The sequence below is a fragment of the Gekko japonicus genome, unplaced genomic scaffold, assembly GCF_001447785.1.
Source record: "Gekko japonicus isolate JY-2015 unplaced genomic scaffold, Gekko_japonicus_V1.1 scaffold2136, whole genome shotgun sequence".
NCBI classification, from domain to species: Eukaryota; Metazoa; Chordata; class Lepidosauria; order Squamata; family Gekkonidae; genus Gekko; species Gekko japonicus.
The window spans coordinates 266,539-284,634 of record NW_015173201.1 but is presented as its reverse complement, the minus strand read 5'-3'; the positions used below and the strand labels follow the sequence as shown (position 1 = coordinate 284,634).

Below are 18,096 nucleotides of genomic sequence, written 5' to 3'. Positions count from 1 at the left end.
AGACAAGACAAAAAAAGCACAGCAACACAATACGATGGATGGGGCAGGCCGTGATTAGTGGTGCCTACCGTAAACTTCATAATGCAAGGGTACCACCATGCAGTATTGATGCTACTCCTGTGAGACATATCATAAACCAACCATGCCCCGCGTTGAGTCACAGCCCATATTGTTGACAGCACTTTCAGGGGACGTGACAAAGCATTCAGCTCCAGAACTTGTCATTTATCCTAGCAATAATCCTTGGATAACCCGACCCGCACATATTACTTTGCCACAGGCCAATAAACAAGACTTACCCTGAAAAATTAAGGCTTGAAAAGCATTTTCGTCTCATCAACAATTCATGCCCTCAAACTAACGGTTCGTATTTCAAGTGCGTGAAAGCGCTGCTGGGCTTTTTCCAAACGAAACTTTGTTTAGCAGCAGCGTTCCATTAAAATGACGATTGCGGTGTTTGCAGTATTATTATTTTTTTTGTAAGCAGGTTGCTATGCAATTTTTTTACCTGGAATGACCTTCTTCCATGACTGAAGAGGGATCCTCACAGGGCAGAAGACAGCCCTGTTTGCCCCTTTGGACCCATGTGCAGGAATGGCACCAGGTTGTTATAGAAAATGGGAATACTTCGCCATCCATATCTCCCATGTCACTCATTCCTTGGTTGAACATGGATATGAAAGATGCACATAGACCTTCCGCATCCTGTAATGGCCTGGCCTGGTAAGCAATGCTCCCGCTAAGCTGTAGAGTCTTGTGAGCAAAAATTCTACTCTGAGCTACTGGCATTGAGGTTGTGAGTAAGCGACATCCTGCCTGAGCTAGGATAAAAATGTGTGAGCAAGAGGCTAAAAAACTGTGAGCTAGCTCACACTAACCCAGCTTAGAGGGAACACCGCTGGGAAGGCCCATGTGCTGTGGGGAAACCAAGGAAAACAGGACTTTTGGAAATTGGTGTTGTGCCTGTGTGGGAAAAGATCAATTTTCCTGTTTTGATTCTAAAATGTATAACCTGTCTTTCCACCTCAAAGCCAGAGTGGTGCAGTGTTTAGAGTACCAGACTAGGATCTGGGAGACCTAGGTTTGAATCCCCACTCTGTCATGGAAGTTTGCTGGGTGACCTTGGGCCAGTCACAGACTCTCGGCCTAATGTACCTCACAGGGTTGTTGTGAAGATAAAGTGGAGGAGAGGATGCTATAAGTCACTTTGGGGGGGGGGGTCCCTTGGCAGGGTATAAATGAAGTAAATATATTACAGTACACGACATATATACGTAATTTTAGCAAGAAGCCGACTATAGAAGCGAACTCACTTCCTTTTGAAAGAGATACTATCTTCTCTTCTAGAGTGAAGGGGCACGCTGTTCTGGATTTCAGCAGGAGCTGGGTTTGCACAGTGCTGATTGGCCAGCTCTTGTGTCAATCACAAAGCCACTTCCTGACCCCCTTGGAACACGGGCTATGCAAAACCAACCCTTCAACTACCCAGAGTAGTTTTTAAAGTGTAAAGGATTTTTCAAAGGTTCAGAAGCATTTGGTTTCGTAACCAATACCTCTATAAAATACAAGTAACTGTAATTTTACATTCCATGTCAAAAACAGCACTAAGAGGTTTGCCTGAGTTCAACAACAATCCTTTTCAGACATTACAAGCACACATACCAGGAGCCCGTCAAAGGGAGTCTGCAGTACTTACAATGCTCCCATTACACATAGAAAATCCACATCTTGCTTTATTCACACAAAATGGCGACTGCATCTATTGGGAGCCTCATGGGTAAAAGTGCGCACTCCCATAAGTGGGCTCCTGGTATGTAACATCTGAAAAGGACTATTGTGTTACTGTAGGACGGAATGGAAAACTATGACCTTTTCTTCTAACAACATGCTGTGGCTTTGGTTGTTATTTTTAACGCACAATCGCTCATGCTTCCTCCACTATCTCACAAAAGCATCCACAATGAGGGTTGAGCAATACGCAAATGCATGTGGAAGTACTGAATTAACAAACCGATTCAAAGTCAGATCATGAGGAAACTAAAATGGATGGTTAGCCTAATCAGAACTGTTCTTATCTAGCGCATCATTTTCGTTTAAGGCCTCCAAAATGTACTTTCCCCAGTTTTAATATGAAAGCATGAGTTTTGATCACAGCCCCAAATCTTGTTTCAGATCGCTTCAAGACTGTGTTTGCACAGACCTGAGTGTGTCCGTTCACTACGACTTCTTCTGCAAAGCGGACTTTGACAGGGTTGGTCTTCAGCCTGGCTCTTTTCTCTGCTGTAAGAAAGGATGATTTAGGGCCACCCTGGAAAACAATGGCATTGGGTTTGCAAATTAGGATGCAACATACACTGTCAGGTCTAACTCGCTACAAACTTTATAAGATCTTTATGGGACTGAAAAAGACGACAAGAATGGCCGAACTAATGAGCTGCAAGACTATCAGAACGGTCTTGCTGAATCAGACTACTGTTTGTGTTCTGTCTCCAACAGCAGTGAGCCACACTGTTTACCCACAGCATCTGATACCCAGAGGTATTCTGCTCCTGAGCATGGCGTTCCAGGACTATCATAAGCAAATATCGGTTTCTCACGAGTTTGTCAGATTCTTTTTCAATGCCTTCCAAGGTAGTGGCGGCAAGTTCTCCATGTTAATTGCACACCGAGGAAAGCCACGCTCCCTTCTGTCAGCCCTTTACCTATGCTGGGCTTCCTCTGTCATCTTTTTACCCTTAACTAAAAGGTCAAACTGTTCTGCTTTTTCTCTTGCCCCGGGGGGAACTCCATCCTGACGTGCACGTCACCCGGAAGTGACGCGGGCACGCTGGGGGTGGGGCCACGGTCATCCGAGGGAAAATTCTATGGTTTTCCCTCAGATGGTCATGGCCCCGCCCTCAGCGTGCCCTGCGTGATCACGTCACTTCTGTGTGACGTGGATGCGGCGCACGCAAGCACTCCGGGAGCAACCCGGGAGTCCCCCGCTCCGGATCAAGGTAATACTTGGCAACCCTACTTAGGGAGGATGTTCTGATTTCTTAGTCAGGTTTTTCAGGATAGATTACAGAAGCTTGTTGAGTCCTGAGAGAATACAGAGTAACAAGGACCTAAGAACACAAGAAGAGCCCTGCTGGATCAGACCAGTGTTCCATCTAGACAAGCATCCTACCTCTCACACAGTGGCCAACCAGTTCCTCTGGAGGGCCAACAACAGGGCATAGAGGCCGAGGCCTTCCCCTGATGTTGCCTCCCAACTCTGGGATTCAGAGGTTTACTGCCTCCGAATGTGGAGGTTCTGTTTAGTGTACATGGCTAGTAGACACTTGATAGGCCTATCCTCCATGAATCTATCCAACCCCCCTTTAAAATTGTCTATGCCTTCTGCAACAATGGTAATTCAGAGCAATTTAGATAAAGCCTACCACAAAAACTGAATTGTATTAAAAAGCCAGTTTATGAGATCTCATATTTATCCCTGAGCATTCTGTCACCCCTTAGTGCAGTGAACCCAGAGATGGTGGCTAAGACCATCATGGTGTCTACCAGGGCTATTTTTGGGCAGGAACACACAGGAACAGAGTTCCGGCTGGCTCCCAAGTTGGCCACGCCCAGCAGGAACTCATTAGCATAATAGGCCACACCTAACAGCAGAAACTCATTAGGATTGGCTTCATTAGAGTGTGTGTGGCCTAACATGCAAAGGAGTTCCTGCTACCAAAAAAAGCCCAGGGCTTTGACAACAAAGTAAACCGAATAAGAAGCAAAAGGTGGGTGTGGCTGGACAACCATGCTTCTGGTAACATAGGGTGTGGCCTAATAGGCTAATGAGCTGTGATGTCAGGGGTGTGGCCTAATATGCTACCGTGTTTCTGCTGTTGGGTGTGGCCTATTATGCTAATGAGTTTCTGCTGGGCTTTTTCTACAAAAAAAGCCCTGGTGTCTACTAATGTGTTTCCTGGCTCCTGGCTGCTTCTTAATTCTTGGGGATAAAGTCCAAAGGGTCCTGAATGGAACAGGGAAAAAGGAGGCTTTGAGTCACTCCATACCAACTGACTTGGCCATAGACATCTCCCCTCAAGGCAGCCATTTTATGACTGGAGATGTCTCTTCTGGCAGCCATTTTGTGGTGACAACCATTTCCCCACATTCCAAAAGTGCTTGCAAGCTTAACAAGATTGGGGGTCTTTATCCTAAGCTGATTCAGAAACAGAACCAAGGACACAACGGTGAAGACACAGCAGGAGTTTGAATTCTCATTGGCTGGAGTCACTGGGGGCTAAGAAGAAATTCAGCCTCCTTTCCACCATCTCAGTGGTATCCCTTTACTTCCTATCACATACACGAATGCTTGACACTTCCTCATGGGAATAAAAAGCAAACGGGTTCCATTCACTGCATTTATTTTTATCCTGGGCTTCCACCAAGTAGCACAGGGTAGTGCACGTACCCCCTCCCCTCCTCCCAGTTTTCCACATAAGAAAGATAAAAAAAATAGAGATAGTAAAACTGGACAAGATAGGAGACAAACAGTGAAAGCATTAGTTGCAGCCACCGGGAAGGGGGACTAGATCAGGGCCATGGCTCGGAGGGGAGGGGTTTAAAAACGTTCACCCTGGAACGTTCTAAATTGTCCCCTCCCCTACCTGTTATTGCTGTTGGGGGGGGGGGGGGACAGGAGCTCCAGAGGACGGGAACGCTCCTCCTCCCAGGATCGCTTCTTCTGTCTGACGGATGCTGCTAACATTTTAAATAACCACAGGAGATCTGATAAGATATCCCACAGTCACTTCTCGTCTGGTCATGAGAAGGAATCTGAACTATGCTGTAATGTATCCGCCATTACCACGTGCGCGACCGTTGGGCCATGCGGTCCAGCACAAGCCCATAGCTTCGTTCCCGTAGAACAATAGCGGAGCGGATCCTAGCCCGCACCAACCAGAGGGCCAGGTCCGTGGCCGAGAGCCAATGGGACTCTCGGCCACTGTAAATAACCTATAGGGTGACTAGGGGGTGTGTTTGGTGGTGGGTTCTCTGTGTATATATACCGGCCTGCGTGCCGGGGTTTCTTGTCTTGTTCTTGATCTAATAAAGTACTCTTGCTGAAATCACTCTTCGTTCCGAGTACTTTTCATATGCATTACATGCAAGGGTACATAATGGTATTCTGACAACCCTTTCAAGGAGAAAAAGCCGGTTCAGGGAATGAGTGCGAATGGAGAAATGATTGGTGGTGGGTGGGGAAAGAAGACGTCAATTTAAGCCAGGGATCCCCGACCTTTTTGAGCCTGTGGGCACCTTCAGAATTCTGACACAGCCTGGGGGGGGGGGCACAAAATGGCTGCTGCAGGAGGTGGAGCTAGCCACAAAGTGACTGCCACAAAATGACTGCCACGGCTTACTTTCGATCACACGGTAAAGACCTTTGTATTGTGGTGGCAACTGCTGCCAAAGCAATGTTTTTTAAAAACCTGCACAGCCAATCAAATCTCTAACAGCCAATCAGAAGGCTTGCTGGGCAAAGCCCCACCTCAGGGCTGACCCTGCCTAGCTTCTGAGATCTGATGAGAACAGGCTAGCCTGGCCCATTCACCCATCCTTCCGACAGGCAATTTGTTAGTGACTGTCACACCCTTGTAGCTCCTAACTCTAGGATTACCTCCTGGAACATCCCTTTTGTGACCTCAGGTGCATACCCAGCAGGAGGCCTAACCCTTACCCTCCAAGGAGCAATGCAAACACCAGTGGTACATGAAGGCAATTTACCGAGGTGCATCGGACGACTGTAAAGCGGAGAGAGTCTTCTGATTCCCTGCAAGATAAACACAACAGTTGCTGCCTGGAGGAAGAGAACACTTTTTTTTTCCAAGACAGAAGCTAAATGGGATAGATCAGGGGTGTCAATCATGTGGCCTAGGGGCCGAATTAGGCCCCCCCCTGGAGTGCTTGCATCAGGCCCACAGTGGAACTGGCTGTCTTGTGCTTCTTATTCCAGTTCTGCTGCTGCTGCGTCATACTCAAGATTGCAACAGCACAGACATTTTGATGCAATAATTCAGAGCCAGAGGTGTCAGCTATCAGACACTGTTAAATAAACAAAATATTGGAAGAGCACTAATGTTTTAAGCATGTTTTTATTTTAAGTTTTTAAAAAAGCCTTTGTGTTTGTTTCATTTATAAAGTTTATATCTCTGCTACCTGGCATTTACACACATGGCCCGGCCCAACAAGGTCTCATTTATGTCAAATCCGGCCCTCATAACAAATGAGTTCGACACCCCTGGGATGGATGGATGGACAGAGATAGATAGATAGATAGATAGATAGATAGATAGATAGATAGATAGATAGATAGATAGATAGATAGATAGATAGATAGATAGATCTCCCTGCCTCTCAGCCAAAGGTTTTCAAAACAGCTTTCACATAAAATTGGCATTGAAAAATAATTCAATAAATAATCAACAATAAAAAATGACAATGAATAAAAGTAAAAGCAAAACACACCAATTACTAAAACCAGAATGCAGCGTAACAATATCAGAGACGGACAGATTCATGTCAACCAAAGGACTCTGAACAAAAAGATCTTGTACCTAGAGCTAAAACAATTAGTATCAGGCAAGTACCTGTGGTGTGGTAATTCTACCATGGAGGGACCACCTCTGAAAAGGCTCTATTTTTGGTAGTCAACCACCTCATCTATGAAGAATAGACATACTGGAATTTCTTGGAAGATGAACTCTGGGAGAGCACAATCGGGCAAAGGCCAGTGGCCACAGAGAAGCCGGGATCCACCATGGGACAATTTAAGCTATATTCATGCGAGCTTTCCAGATTGGTTGAACAAGCCAGGATCCAGAGTACCATAACGCTCATTTGGTGTTCCCGCTGGAGCTGTGACCCTGACCTAGGCTAGCCCAGTCTTATCAGATCTCGGACGCTAAGCAGGGTCAGCCTTAGCTAGTATTTGGAAGGGCGACCTCCAAGGAATCCCAGGGTTGTTATACAGAGGCTGGCAATGGCAAGCCACCCCTGAAACGGCTCTTGCCTTAAAAATAAGTCTCGCTCACCACCTAGTGGTGCATAACACTAAAAGAGCTATAACATCTGGCTGCCAGACAATCTTAGGATCTCCTGGCTATTCTACACACAATGCTGTACAATAATTATTCATTATTACTGGAGCTGTAGGCTTCCCCCCCCCAAAAAAAAGCTCTGTGACACAACACATGAGCACTGCGCAAATGACAATTCTGCGTACAATCAATGAGCAGTTGGGGAGAGTGGTTTGCTGCTGTTAGACCTGCCTCCCCCGCCAACCTCCATGAGTCTGATCAGCTTTCCTGCACAGAACCTGCACACTTACAGGATGCACACCTGCCTCCATGTGTATTCTGCATCTTTGCAGGGTACAGATTGAGCTCACAAAGCCTACCTACCTATAGTTTGCACACATGTAGGGTCTCATCGATACATAGAGGTGCAGGGCAGGGCTACTGGACGTGATGCGGCTCCAGGAGTGAACTGGGGTGGTGGTGGCAAAAATGGTCTTGGAAAAGGAGCACCCCCCATCAATGCTCCCTCTAAGCTGTGGAGTCTTGTGAGCAGAAATTCTACTTTGTGAGCTACTGGCATTACAGTTGTGAGCGAGCGATTTGGCAACCACGTAAATTAGTTTAATTAGTTTGCTCCAGAGCCACCCTTCCCGAGCTAAGACAAAAATCTGTGACCCGGGGGCTAAAAAACTGTGAGCTAGCTCACACTAACTCAGCTTAGAGGGAACACTGCCCCCCACTACCTGAAGGAGATGGAAGGAGGAACAACAGGCTCATGCTCACCTAAGACAACAGAGGGGTCGTTGTCCCCCCGCCCCAGCCACTGGCCCATCAGGACTTTTCCTGGTGGCTTTAATGGCCAAACCATCTCATCCTGCTCCCCGCTGTTATATAATGATTATATATATATTTTAATTGTCATCTGAACAGATCTCAAACTGATTTTGAGATGAAAGAATCTCAGAAGAAACTTGTGATGTCAAATGGGATGGGGTGGGGGGAGTCAGCTGTAAAAAGACAAAAACTTTGCAACGGCAGGCCAGCGCAAATCCCCAGAGTGAATCTAAGCAGTGATTTGGATCCAGGACAGAGTATTGAGCCCCATACGCATGTTTTCATAAATCACCTTAAAAGAGCAGCTATTTGTTCACTGGCGGCGTCTTCCACTCCTTCGTTGTTTATTGCAAGAACGTGATCCCCAGGCAGAAGTTTCCCATCAGCAGCGCTGCCTGCAAAATGTCAGGGCCTTGTTAAGAAAGGGTTTGCTGCCTGCTTTACAAATCATCCTAAATTACAAGTGAAGAGTCACCAAGCCAAAGGCGGGAGGAAAAGAGAAAGACCCAACATGACTCGGACCGGCTAAACAAAGGCCGCCACAGTGTCCAGACTGCAAGACATGAGCACAGCTGTTAATGACAGGGTGTTTGGGAGGTCATTAATTCAGAGGGTCAGCATAAATTAGAAGTGACTCGACTGCACATAAGAGTCACCGAGAATAAACCGCAGTTCTTAAGATCTGGAAATGCAAATCAGGGTGGGGCTGTGGTTCAAGGGTAGAGCATTTGCCTTGCATGGAGAAGGCCCCAGGTTCAATCCCCGGCATCTCCACTTACAAGGATCTGGCAGTAGGTGACGAGGAGTACCCCAGTAGTGGAAGAAAGAGAGGAAGAAAAGAGCCCCCACCTGAAGTAACGGATGTGATGACAAAGGGGGGATCCTGGGAAACGGCAAAACCATAATCGCCAAGCAACGCATCTTTCTGGATTTCCACTGTGATTTTCACGCGACTCACGGATTGCCTAAATTCATCAGACGATCGCTCACTCACTGACGTTCTCCCTCTGTGAATTTAGAAAGGATTGCATGGGAAAGGGTTACTCAAAACACACAACTGCCTGAAATGTCTTCTGCCCTGATGTATCCCTGTGTTGATTTATCCTCACATTAGCAGCAGAAACAACAGTGACACTTGAAAGACTGTCTGTTTACAATCTCATTCTCCCCTCCTCTGTTTTTATCCTCACAACAACCCTGAGAGGTAGGTTTGGCTGAGAGCGTGACTGGCCCAAGGCCGGCCAGCCAGCCAGCTTCTGTGGCAAAGCAGGGATTTAAACCTAACCCATCCCTCTAACCACTGTACCACGCTAGCCCTCTATCAAACCCATGTGTGGCCCCACTGAGAGCCATCTGCTGGAAGAGGAGGAGGAGGAGATTGCATTTATACCCCGCCCTTCACTCGGAATCTCAGAGCGGCTTACAAACTCCTTTCCCTTCACTTCCCCTCCCCACAACAGGCACCCTGTGAGGTAGGTGGGGCTGAGAGAGCTCTGACAGAAACTCTTCTTTTTTCAAGGACAGCTCTTATCAAAACTATGGCTTGCCCAAGGTCATCCAGCCAGGTGGAAGTGGAGAAGTGGGGAATCAAACCCAGTTCTCCCAGATTAGAGTCCATGCACTTAACCACTACACCAAACTGGCATAGATGGAACACTATGTCTGAGACAGTGATGTTCTGTATCCTTGGTGCTTGGGGGGCCACGGTGGGAGGGCTTCTGGAGTTCTGGCCCCACTGGGGGACCTCCTGATGGCACCTGGGGTTTGGTCACTGTGTGACACTGAGTGTTGGACTGGAGGGGCCATTGGCCTGATCCAGCAGGGCTTCTCTTATGTTCTTATGGCCATGGGCTTTCGTAACCGAGAGCTACATCATCAGCCACTAGAGTTGCCAGGTCCTACCTGGCTGCCAGTGGGAGGCCTCCTGGTTCCTCCTTGAAGTAACATCATCATGTTTCTGACGTTGAGGGCGACGCTCTAGGTTTTGGGCAAAACTCTATGGTTTTTTTGGCCTCAAAACCATAGAGTTCTGGCCTAAATCTAGAGCATTGCCCCCCGACGTTGGAAATGCGATGACTTCATTCCCGGGGGACGTCATTGCCTCAGTGCCAACAGCACAGGGAGGGGACTTCTCAAGGGTGGGGCTTCCCCCACCATCCAGCTGAGGAAATCGGGGGATCCCTTGGCCCCACCAGGGGGGGTGGCGACCCTATCAGCTGCAAGAAGCAGCCGGTGTAGCTCTGATAAAGATATGAAATAACATCAGGCACATCAACAAGGTACATTTAAATGTTCAGCTGGTGCTGAATGTCATATAGGAGATAATTGTCACTTGTAGCGACTTAGCCAGTCACGGTCTCCGTCAAGGCCAGAAGAAGACTCACTGTCAGCTCTGTTAATGCATTCCTTGGACTCTATCCGTCAAGTACGCAAGTAGCACTTTGTGCAGAGGAGTGCTTTTGGAAAGCGTCTCCGTGCAGACAGGCCCATTTGACAACAGGAAAGCATTATTTTGTAGATCTCACCAACATTTTGCAACACTTTTGTAACACTTTCAAATTAAAAAAAAAAATGCCAAGACGTGCAAACGGTTTGGGGAGAAATCTGAACATTTTGGGTCCTCTATCAAATCCGCACGATTCTGTAAAGCAGTGTTGTTGCTTCTGTCCAAGCTGTACTTCTCTAGGGAACCCTAAGGTTCCGTGGAAATCTATGAAGAGTCTCCCTTCTTTGAGAAGCCTTGGTAATGGTAACAGACTTGCCCTATTTTTTGCCACTGTTTGCTACTGTTTGGAAGGACTGCTGCTACCCACTTACGCACAGAGAGAAAGGATGTCACAAAGGAGCAGCTGGAAATCGTGCGGAATGGATCCCTCCACTGCTTTGACCCTTGGCATGCCCTTCACTACAATGTACTGCTAGAGCTTCGTTTGAGTGTTTCCTGTTCACACAGACCTGGTTTGACACCAGCAGGGGGTTTTTTTGTAGAAAAAGCCCAGCAGGAACTCATTAGCATAATAGGCCACACCCAACAGTGGAAACACATTAGCATATTAGGCCACACCCCTGTCAGAGCAGCTCATTAGCATATTAGGCCACACCCCACGTTACCAGACGTGTGGTCATCCAGCCACACCCACCCTTTGCTTCTTATTCTGTTTACCTTGTTTGTTGTCAAAACCCAGGGCTTTTTTTGTAGCAGGAAATGTTAGGCCACACACCCCTAATGTAGCCAGTCCTAATGAGTTTTTGCTGTTGGGTGTGGCCTATTATGCTAATGAGTTCCTGCTGGGTGTGGCCAACTTGGGAGCCAGCCGGAACTCCATTCCTGTGCGTTCCTGCCCAAAAATAGCCCTGGACACCAGCAAGGATTTCACTCTAGTTCCTGTCATGTGACTGAGCTGCTCCAGCTAAGTGGGTCTCATACTGCTGCATGGGGGTTAAAGGGGGTGTCTGGAGTCTGAAAAGGTCAAAGACTACCATTCTAGACCAGCTAAATTCAAGTCCAGTAGCACCTCAGAGATCGATAAGATTTTGGGAGTATAAGCTTTCGAGAGTCAAAGCTCCCATTCGTCTCTATGGTGCTAGTGGACTCCAATCTGGCAGTTCTGCTGCGAACCTACACGGCTACCCTCCGAAACCTTTCTATACTACTGTCTGGAGATCCGTTGTAATTCAACGGGAAGTTTGCATTAGGGTTGCCAATGTCCAAGTAGCACCTGGAGATCTCCCACTATGACAATTGAACTCCAGACGACCAAGGTCAGTTCCCCTGGAGTAAATGGCCACTCTGGATGGTGGACTCTATGGCATTGTACCCCACTGAGGTCCCTCCCCCCCAACCCCACCCTCCCCAGAATCCTTCCTGGCTCGTAGGGATTCCGTAGTGGAGGAAACAGGCATGGTGGAGGGTGTTCTCTGAGGACAGGAAGACTAAAAATGTCCGCTCCGAATAGGGCTGCCAAATGCCCCTGGGGGGCGGATTTCCCCCCGCTTTCAAGCCCCGATTCCCGCTCCCGCAGAATCAGGGCCCGGGGGAAAACCCACCCCCGCATTCGCGTCACCCGGAAGTGACATCACACACTGGGGGCGGGGCCACGCCATTTGAGGGGAAAACAAAGAGTTTTCCCCTCAAATGGCGTGGCCCCGCCCCCAGCGTGCGACGTCACTTCCGTGTGACGCACGCGCGCGACAGACGCCGGCCGGGAGCCCCCCGCTCCCGGCCGATTCACATTTGGCAACCCTAGCTCCAAAGCAAGGATTCCATTTTGTTTGCCACAAAAGATGTGCATAAAACCAGCAGCGAATGGGAGCAATCGACAGGATCGCGTGAGAGTGCTTTAAAGACAGGCATTGTTGGCAGGGCCCCTACAGATTTTAGAGACGCCTTCCTTCCCGAAGATCAACCTTGAGCACTCAGTCAACTGTACGGAATTTTGATTTATTTCCTCTGGCATGGAAAATGCACAGGTAATTATCAGCCGCTTATTCTGTTTATTGGCTCAATATAGCACAAGCCCACTCTTCTGGGTCTGATGCCCCTGCCAAGAAGTGCTCTAATTAACTTATGTCCCAGTTAACAAGACCAGACCATTCACACTGGCCTGAATGCTTTCTATCCGGGCTGCACCAGACCTAGTCTCATTCCCTACTGAATAGGCCAAGCTTGGCAGACAGAGCTCCAGGGGTCATTTCGTAGAAAAAGAGGTCCAGGAGCTCATTAGCATAACTCATTAGCATAACTCATTTGCATATGCCACACCCCTGACATCACCGGAAGTGTGTCAGAAGGCAACACCCACCGCTCAGGCTCCACTGGACTGTTTTGGATTGCTAGCTATTGGGGGGGGGGGAAGGGCTCTGCAGCTTACCTGACTGCTTCTTGCTCTGACTGAGGTCTGCTGGGAGCAGGGGGTGGGGCTTGTTGCATGTGCCCACCCCCTGGGCTCTTTACTGCCGGAGCTCCGCTCCTGTGCGCTCCTGCAGGAAATGACCCCTGCAGAGCTCCATGGAAGGAGGAGCACATGAGTATCTGAGAAGGGTAACGTTAGGTCAGAATAGACTGGATGCACAAACTGAAAGGACAGATCCCAGCTACAGTCCTACCCACAAGAGTCTAAAGGGGCTTAATCAGACAGAACTGCGGGAAGGATTACAGAGGGTTGCCAGTCAGCAGCTGGCAACCAGTAGGAGTCGGGCAAAGGCGTTAAGTCAGGGAAAACCCACTGCTCTAGGAATGGCTGAAAACTCTATGGTGAAGGCTTACCATTTATCAACCATTTAACGTGTAACTGAATGACATCTATACAAGTGTGATGCTCAGCAATACGGCAACAGGATATTAAAAAAGGACAAGGACGAAATATAGAAACGGTTTCTTACTCTAGGTTTTCAGTTTGTGGGAAACTAAGGTCAGAACTGTCTATTTCGAAATTCTGTAAGAGCGCAGCAAAAGTACAGGATGTGGGACCAGGTACAACATTCAGCTTCCTAAGAATTTCCAGTTTTCTGTCTTTTGCAATATTATTTATTTACTGTCTTTCTAGCCCACCTTTCTTGCTGAGATTCAAGGCATATCACACGATATAAAACCATGTAATGAAACAGCACTGAAGTCTGTTTTGAGGACAGTAGTTCTGGCCTTGTAATGCTGATCGGCTTTATTCAAATTAACAGGATCACCTATAGAGGTTTACTGTGAATTAGATGTTATGAGTAGGTAATTAATGAATTTTATCACCTGTATCTGATCAGAGGTATTTATACAAAAGGTTTTCCCTATGTATTGTGGTATGTTTGCAACAATATTGACCTCTTTTTGATACTTTGTGCCACTGAGCCAAAATGTGTTTAGTTCTTTCATGATATATGTTGTGCAGTTTTGGCCCTTATGCAATCAACGTTTTTGCATCTTTGAAACGCTTCAGTCCTCCATCTTAGCCAGACCGGAAGCCTCGTGACCTGCAAGAACTTGAGGGGGGCATCTCGTTTCCCCTCCCACACTGTTCCCCATTTCTCTTCCCTGAAAGCACCCACAGCCACTCCCCTTTTCCTGCCTCCTTCTCTCCTTCCTACCCAACAGCCAACTTACATTTATCCTCTTCCCGTCTTCAATTTTCCCTCCTTCCCTACCTCTGGCAGCCTCTCCCAGGCCTGGGTGAGTCATGCAAATTGGGTAGTAGCAAGTTGCCTGGTGGTTGCTGCCAGTCCTGACTCTGGTGAGTCCTCCCTTAAAGGACCAAATCAGACCTAGAAAGGACCCTGCCACCTCTCTGCCTTTTACTGACAGAAACCAAGCCTGGAATGCTGGTAATACTATTATGGTTGTCTAGTAACAGCCACTGATGGCAACTATTCTTTAAAGCTACAGGCATTCCTTTAATCATTATGAAGGGTCTTAATCCTATATATTTGTAGCCCACCTTTCTTGCTGAGACTCAAGGCAGATCACACTATATATATTTCCCCAATTTATACATACAGACACACACACTCCCCCCCTTTTTCTCAACCTCTTGCGTAACCTACTCAATCTGTCTTTTCTGGCTGGGTTTCTTTCCCCTTTTTTCTTTTTATTGAGAGTGGAGATTCGAACCTGGATCTTTCACATCCTAGCCTGACACTCTAACTCTACACCTTGCTGGCGCCGGTATTGCAGGATGCCTGTGTGATTCTTCCAAACATGCATGTTTCTACTGCTGGATAGTGGCCAAATCTTTGTACTTGCCAAAATGAATGACTGTCTGGTTTTAGAAAATTGGATTATGTGTTCCTTTGTAGATTAGAGCCTTATAATGCTGCTAAAACATGGCTTTGGCAAAAAATCAGCAGTACATGGAATTAAAATGGTGTTTATGCATAGCACTTAATAGAGCACTATATTCTCATTACAACCTTTAATTCCGGTCTGCATAGGTAAGATGCTAAGTATACTTTTCAGAAGTAAGTCCCATTCAGTTCTGGAAAGTGTGCTTAGGGCTGCATCCTTTAAGCAGCAAAAGTTTAGCACTTATTCCTTCATAATTACTTAAAATTGCCTTTGAATTAGTCACTTCCAATTCCTTCCTAGTCCCTGACATTCTTGAGATCAGCACTCAATTATTTCCTGATCCCTCCTGGTAATTTGGGACTTGAATTACTTGTTTCCTCTTGCCATCAGAGCCATCCCACTACTTGACCTGTTTATTTATTTTGGTGGGGTTTTTTTATCATCTCAATTGTGCTTTACCCCCCAAAATATTATTGGACTAGTAAAATAAGATTTTTAAAAGGCAAAACTCCAGTACGGTGGAACATCTGCACGACATGGCATGTAATGGCAATGCAGACAGACGCACACAGCAAGCAATACAGAACAACTTGGGGGGGGCATCACTAACCATATGGTCAGCTGCCCCGAGCCCCTCTTTCCACTTAGTGCTTCTATTGAACTGTGCCGATCCACACTGTACAGCCAGGTGCAGCAATTCAATTGCATCCCGAGTCAGATCATCACCACAAACTCCATCTTTAAAAAGACAGGAGGCAACAAGGAAAACATTGGAATGCAACAGTCTGGGCAAGGACAATGTCTGGATCCTCTGCGAAAAATGCCTGAATGAACAATGTCAACTGCAGAGAACACAGCGAGCGTACACCCATCTGGTCCTAAGTAGATTTACTCAGAAGGAAGCCCAGTGCTGCTGGGGAAATCCTGCCTTACCCCACGGAGTTCCACGGGATTTGATCTTCTCTCCCATGCTATTTAAAACCTCCATAAACCTGCTAGGAGAGGTCCCCAGGGGGTTCGGGCTGCGGTGTCACCAATATACGGATGATGCCCAGCTCCACCTATCTTTTCCACCTAATTCCAAGGATGCTGTTGATGTTCTGAACTGGTGCTTGGAGTCAGTATTGGGCTGGATGAGGGTGAACAAGCTGAAACACCCCTGAGTACATTCAATGGGCCATGGTCCATCTCTTCCCCATGCATACGGGCAGGCTACTAATACCATGAACAAAGCCTTGCATCAATGCACCTGCCTTTTTTAAAAGAACTGATACGTATCTAGCACCAGTATATGATCATATTTAATAACTGTAATAGCTGGTAAATATATTTATCAGCTCCCAAGGTAAAGAACAAAACAATAAACAACTTCAGTACAACAGTACCACTATAGAATCGGAACTAAAAACGGCAAAACGCTAAAACCCATGACCTTGCAACAAGAACATGCAATAACAAAAATTCCCTTTTTAAAAAAGTGGCAGTGTTCACTTTCAGAATATACCAATCAAAATCAGAAAGTGTTTTTTGGTATGACAAGGTCTCCTCTTACCAGTGAAAACTGGTTTAGGAAGTGGGCAAAACAGACTTCCCTTAGCAGGGAATTCTGCAGCATACGATCCACAACTGAAAAAGCTCTGCGCCTTTTCTGGGTGGAAAAACAGAACTGGATCAGGACTTCAGGGAGCAGGCAGAAACATATGGAATGAGGCAATCCCTAAAAGCCCCGGGCTGGTTCAGGCAATCCAGCTGAGGCATAAAACTCAGGACCGAACACCACACAGCGTTCATTAAGTCTGGATGTGGAGGTCCCCATTCGTGTTCATGGCCAGTAACCATTGATCGACACATTTTCTAGGAATATGTCTAATCTGTTTTTAAAACCATCCGTGCTTGTGGCCACCAACACGACATCCTTTTGCAGTGAATTCTACAATTGCTCAGCGAGTAAAGAATATTTCCTCCTGTCTGTCTTCACTGTATTGCCCATCAAACTTCACTGGGTACCTTTGAGTCACGCATTACAGGGGGGGGGGAGACTTCTCTCTGTCCACTTTCTCCACGTAATGCATAAGTTTATAAACCTTTATCACCACCCCCAGCCATCTTTCGTCTCATCTTAAAAAGCATCACAATCTTTAGACTTTTCTCATTGCAAAGATGCTTCAACCTGTTCTTCATTTTGGTTGCCCTCTTCTGAACTTTCTCCAGCTCTACAGTGTGTTTTTTGAGGTGCAGCAACCAGAACTGCACACAGTGTTCCAAATGAGGCCAAGCCAAGGGTAGGACCCATACAGAGCATATTGTCGTAGTCTAAATGGGAGGCTGCTGCAGCATGGATGAGGACTGCGAAGTCTCGTGACAGAGTGGAAGGGTTGCAAGCTGGAATACCTGGCAAAGTTGATAAGTGGCACTACTAGCCACTGCTGCTATCGGAGCCTGAAATAGCAATGCCAGGTCCAAAAGAACAACCAGGTTTCATTTCTAAGAAATGAAGTCATTCCATATCCACTGAAAGCCACCAAAGATTTAATCATTGGTCCATTCGAATAAATACCTGGCTGTATTATCCCGTGACCGACGCAGCCATTTTGCTACCATCTGCTCTATCCTACGTGCTTTGCGGCTCTCTAGATCTTCCATTTACCTGCAAGAGAAAGAAATGAATCTTTATTATAAAATCCAGGGCCTCCAACTCTCAAAGCTTGATTAGATGCTCACTACCAAGAGGTTATTTTAGAGCAGGGGTGTCAAACATATGGCCCGGGGGCCGGAACCAGCCCATCCCGGGCTCTTATCTGGCCCACAAGCAACTAGTGCGAGGAAGGGGAGGCAGGAGACTGCTTGGGGTAACAGTGGGTGAGCAGGCACACACGATGAGGTGTGTGTTGCCAAAGCTGTCAAGAAACAGAAAGTAAATGGCTGGGACGGGGCTAAGAGGCTGAGTTAAAATAGTGTGGGAGAATGGCAATGAAGAAAGAGGAGGTGTGGTGTTTTTCCTACAGCTCAGAGAGGATTGGTGAACCCACTACATGGGGGGTGGAGCCAAGCCGCTGTCGCTGCCACCACTGCACCAAACGGTGACCGTGAGGAGAGTTGGTGAGAGTAGGTGTGTGGAGTGGTGGTTTGCTGATAAAGGGATGGGGCCGGCAAGGGAGAAAGGAGGTGGAGGGCTGGCGTGTACCACTACATGGGGGGTGGAGCCAAGCAGCTGTCGCTGCCACCACTGCACGAAATGGTGACCGTGAGGAGAGTTGGTGAGAGTGGGCGTGTGGAGTGGTGGTTTGCTGATGAAGGGATGGGGCCGGCAGGGGAGAAAGGAGGGGGAGGGCTGGCGTGTACATTGGGAGGCAACTGGGCTGTCTTGTGCGTGCCACTCTGAGAGGAAAGAGTACAAATAATATCATTATTTGGGTTTACCTGTGTCATTTATAAAGT

General features: G+C 47.2%; 1 protein-coding gene across 1 annotated transcript in view; it reads right to left on the bottom strand.

The window, feature by feature from the left end:
• FRMPD1 (FERM and PDZ domain containing 1) overlaps nucleotides 1-18,096 on the bottom strand; it is a 107,417-nt gene that overhangs the window by 32,251 nt on the left and 57,070 nt on the right. Inside the window, exons 2-6 of the mRNA XM_015422663.1 lie at nucleotides 17,216-17,305; nucleotides 8,739-8,896; nucleotides 8,182-8,284; nucleotides 5,764-5,809; nucleotides 2,201-2,308 (exon numbers count right to left, since the gene is read on the bottom strand). Of these exons, the coding sequence (XP_015278149.1) occupies nucleotides 2,201-2,308; nucleotides 5,764-5,809; nucleotides 8,182-8,284; nucleotides 8,739-8,896; nucleotides 17,216-17,301 (501 nt within the window). The 5' untranslated portion in view covers nucleotides 17,302-17,305. The remainder of the gene's footprint in view (nucleotides 1-2,200; nucleotides 2,309-5,763; nucleotides 5,810-8,181; nucleotides 8,285-8,738; nucleotides 8,897-17,215; nucleotides 17,306-18,096) is intronic.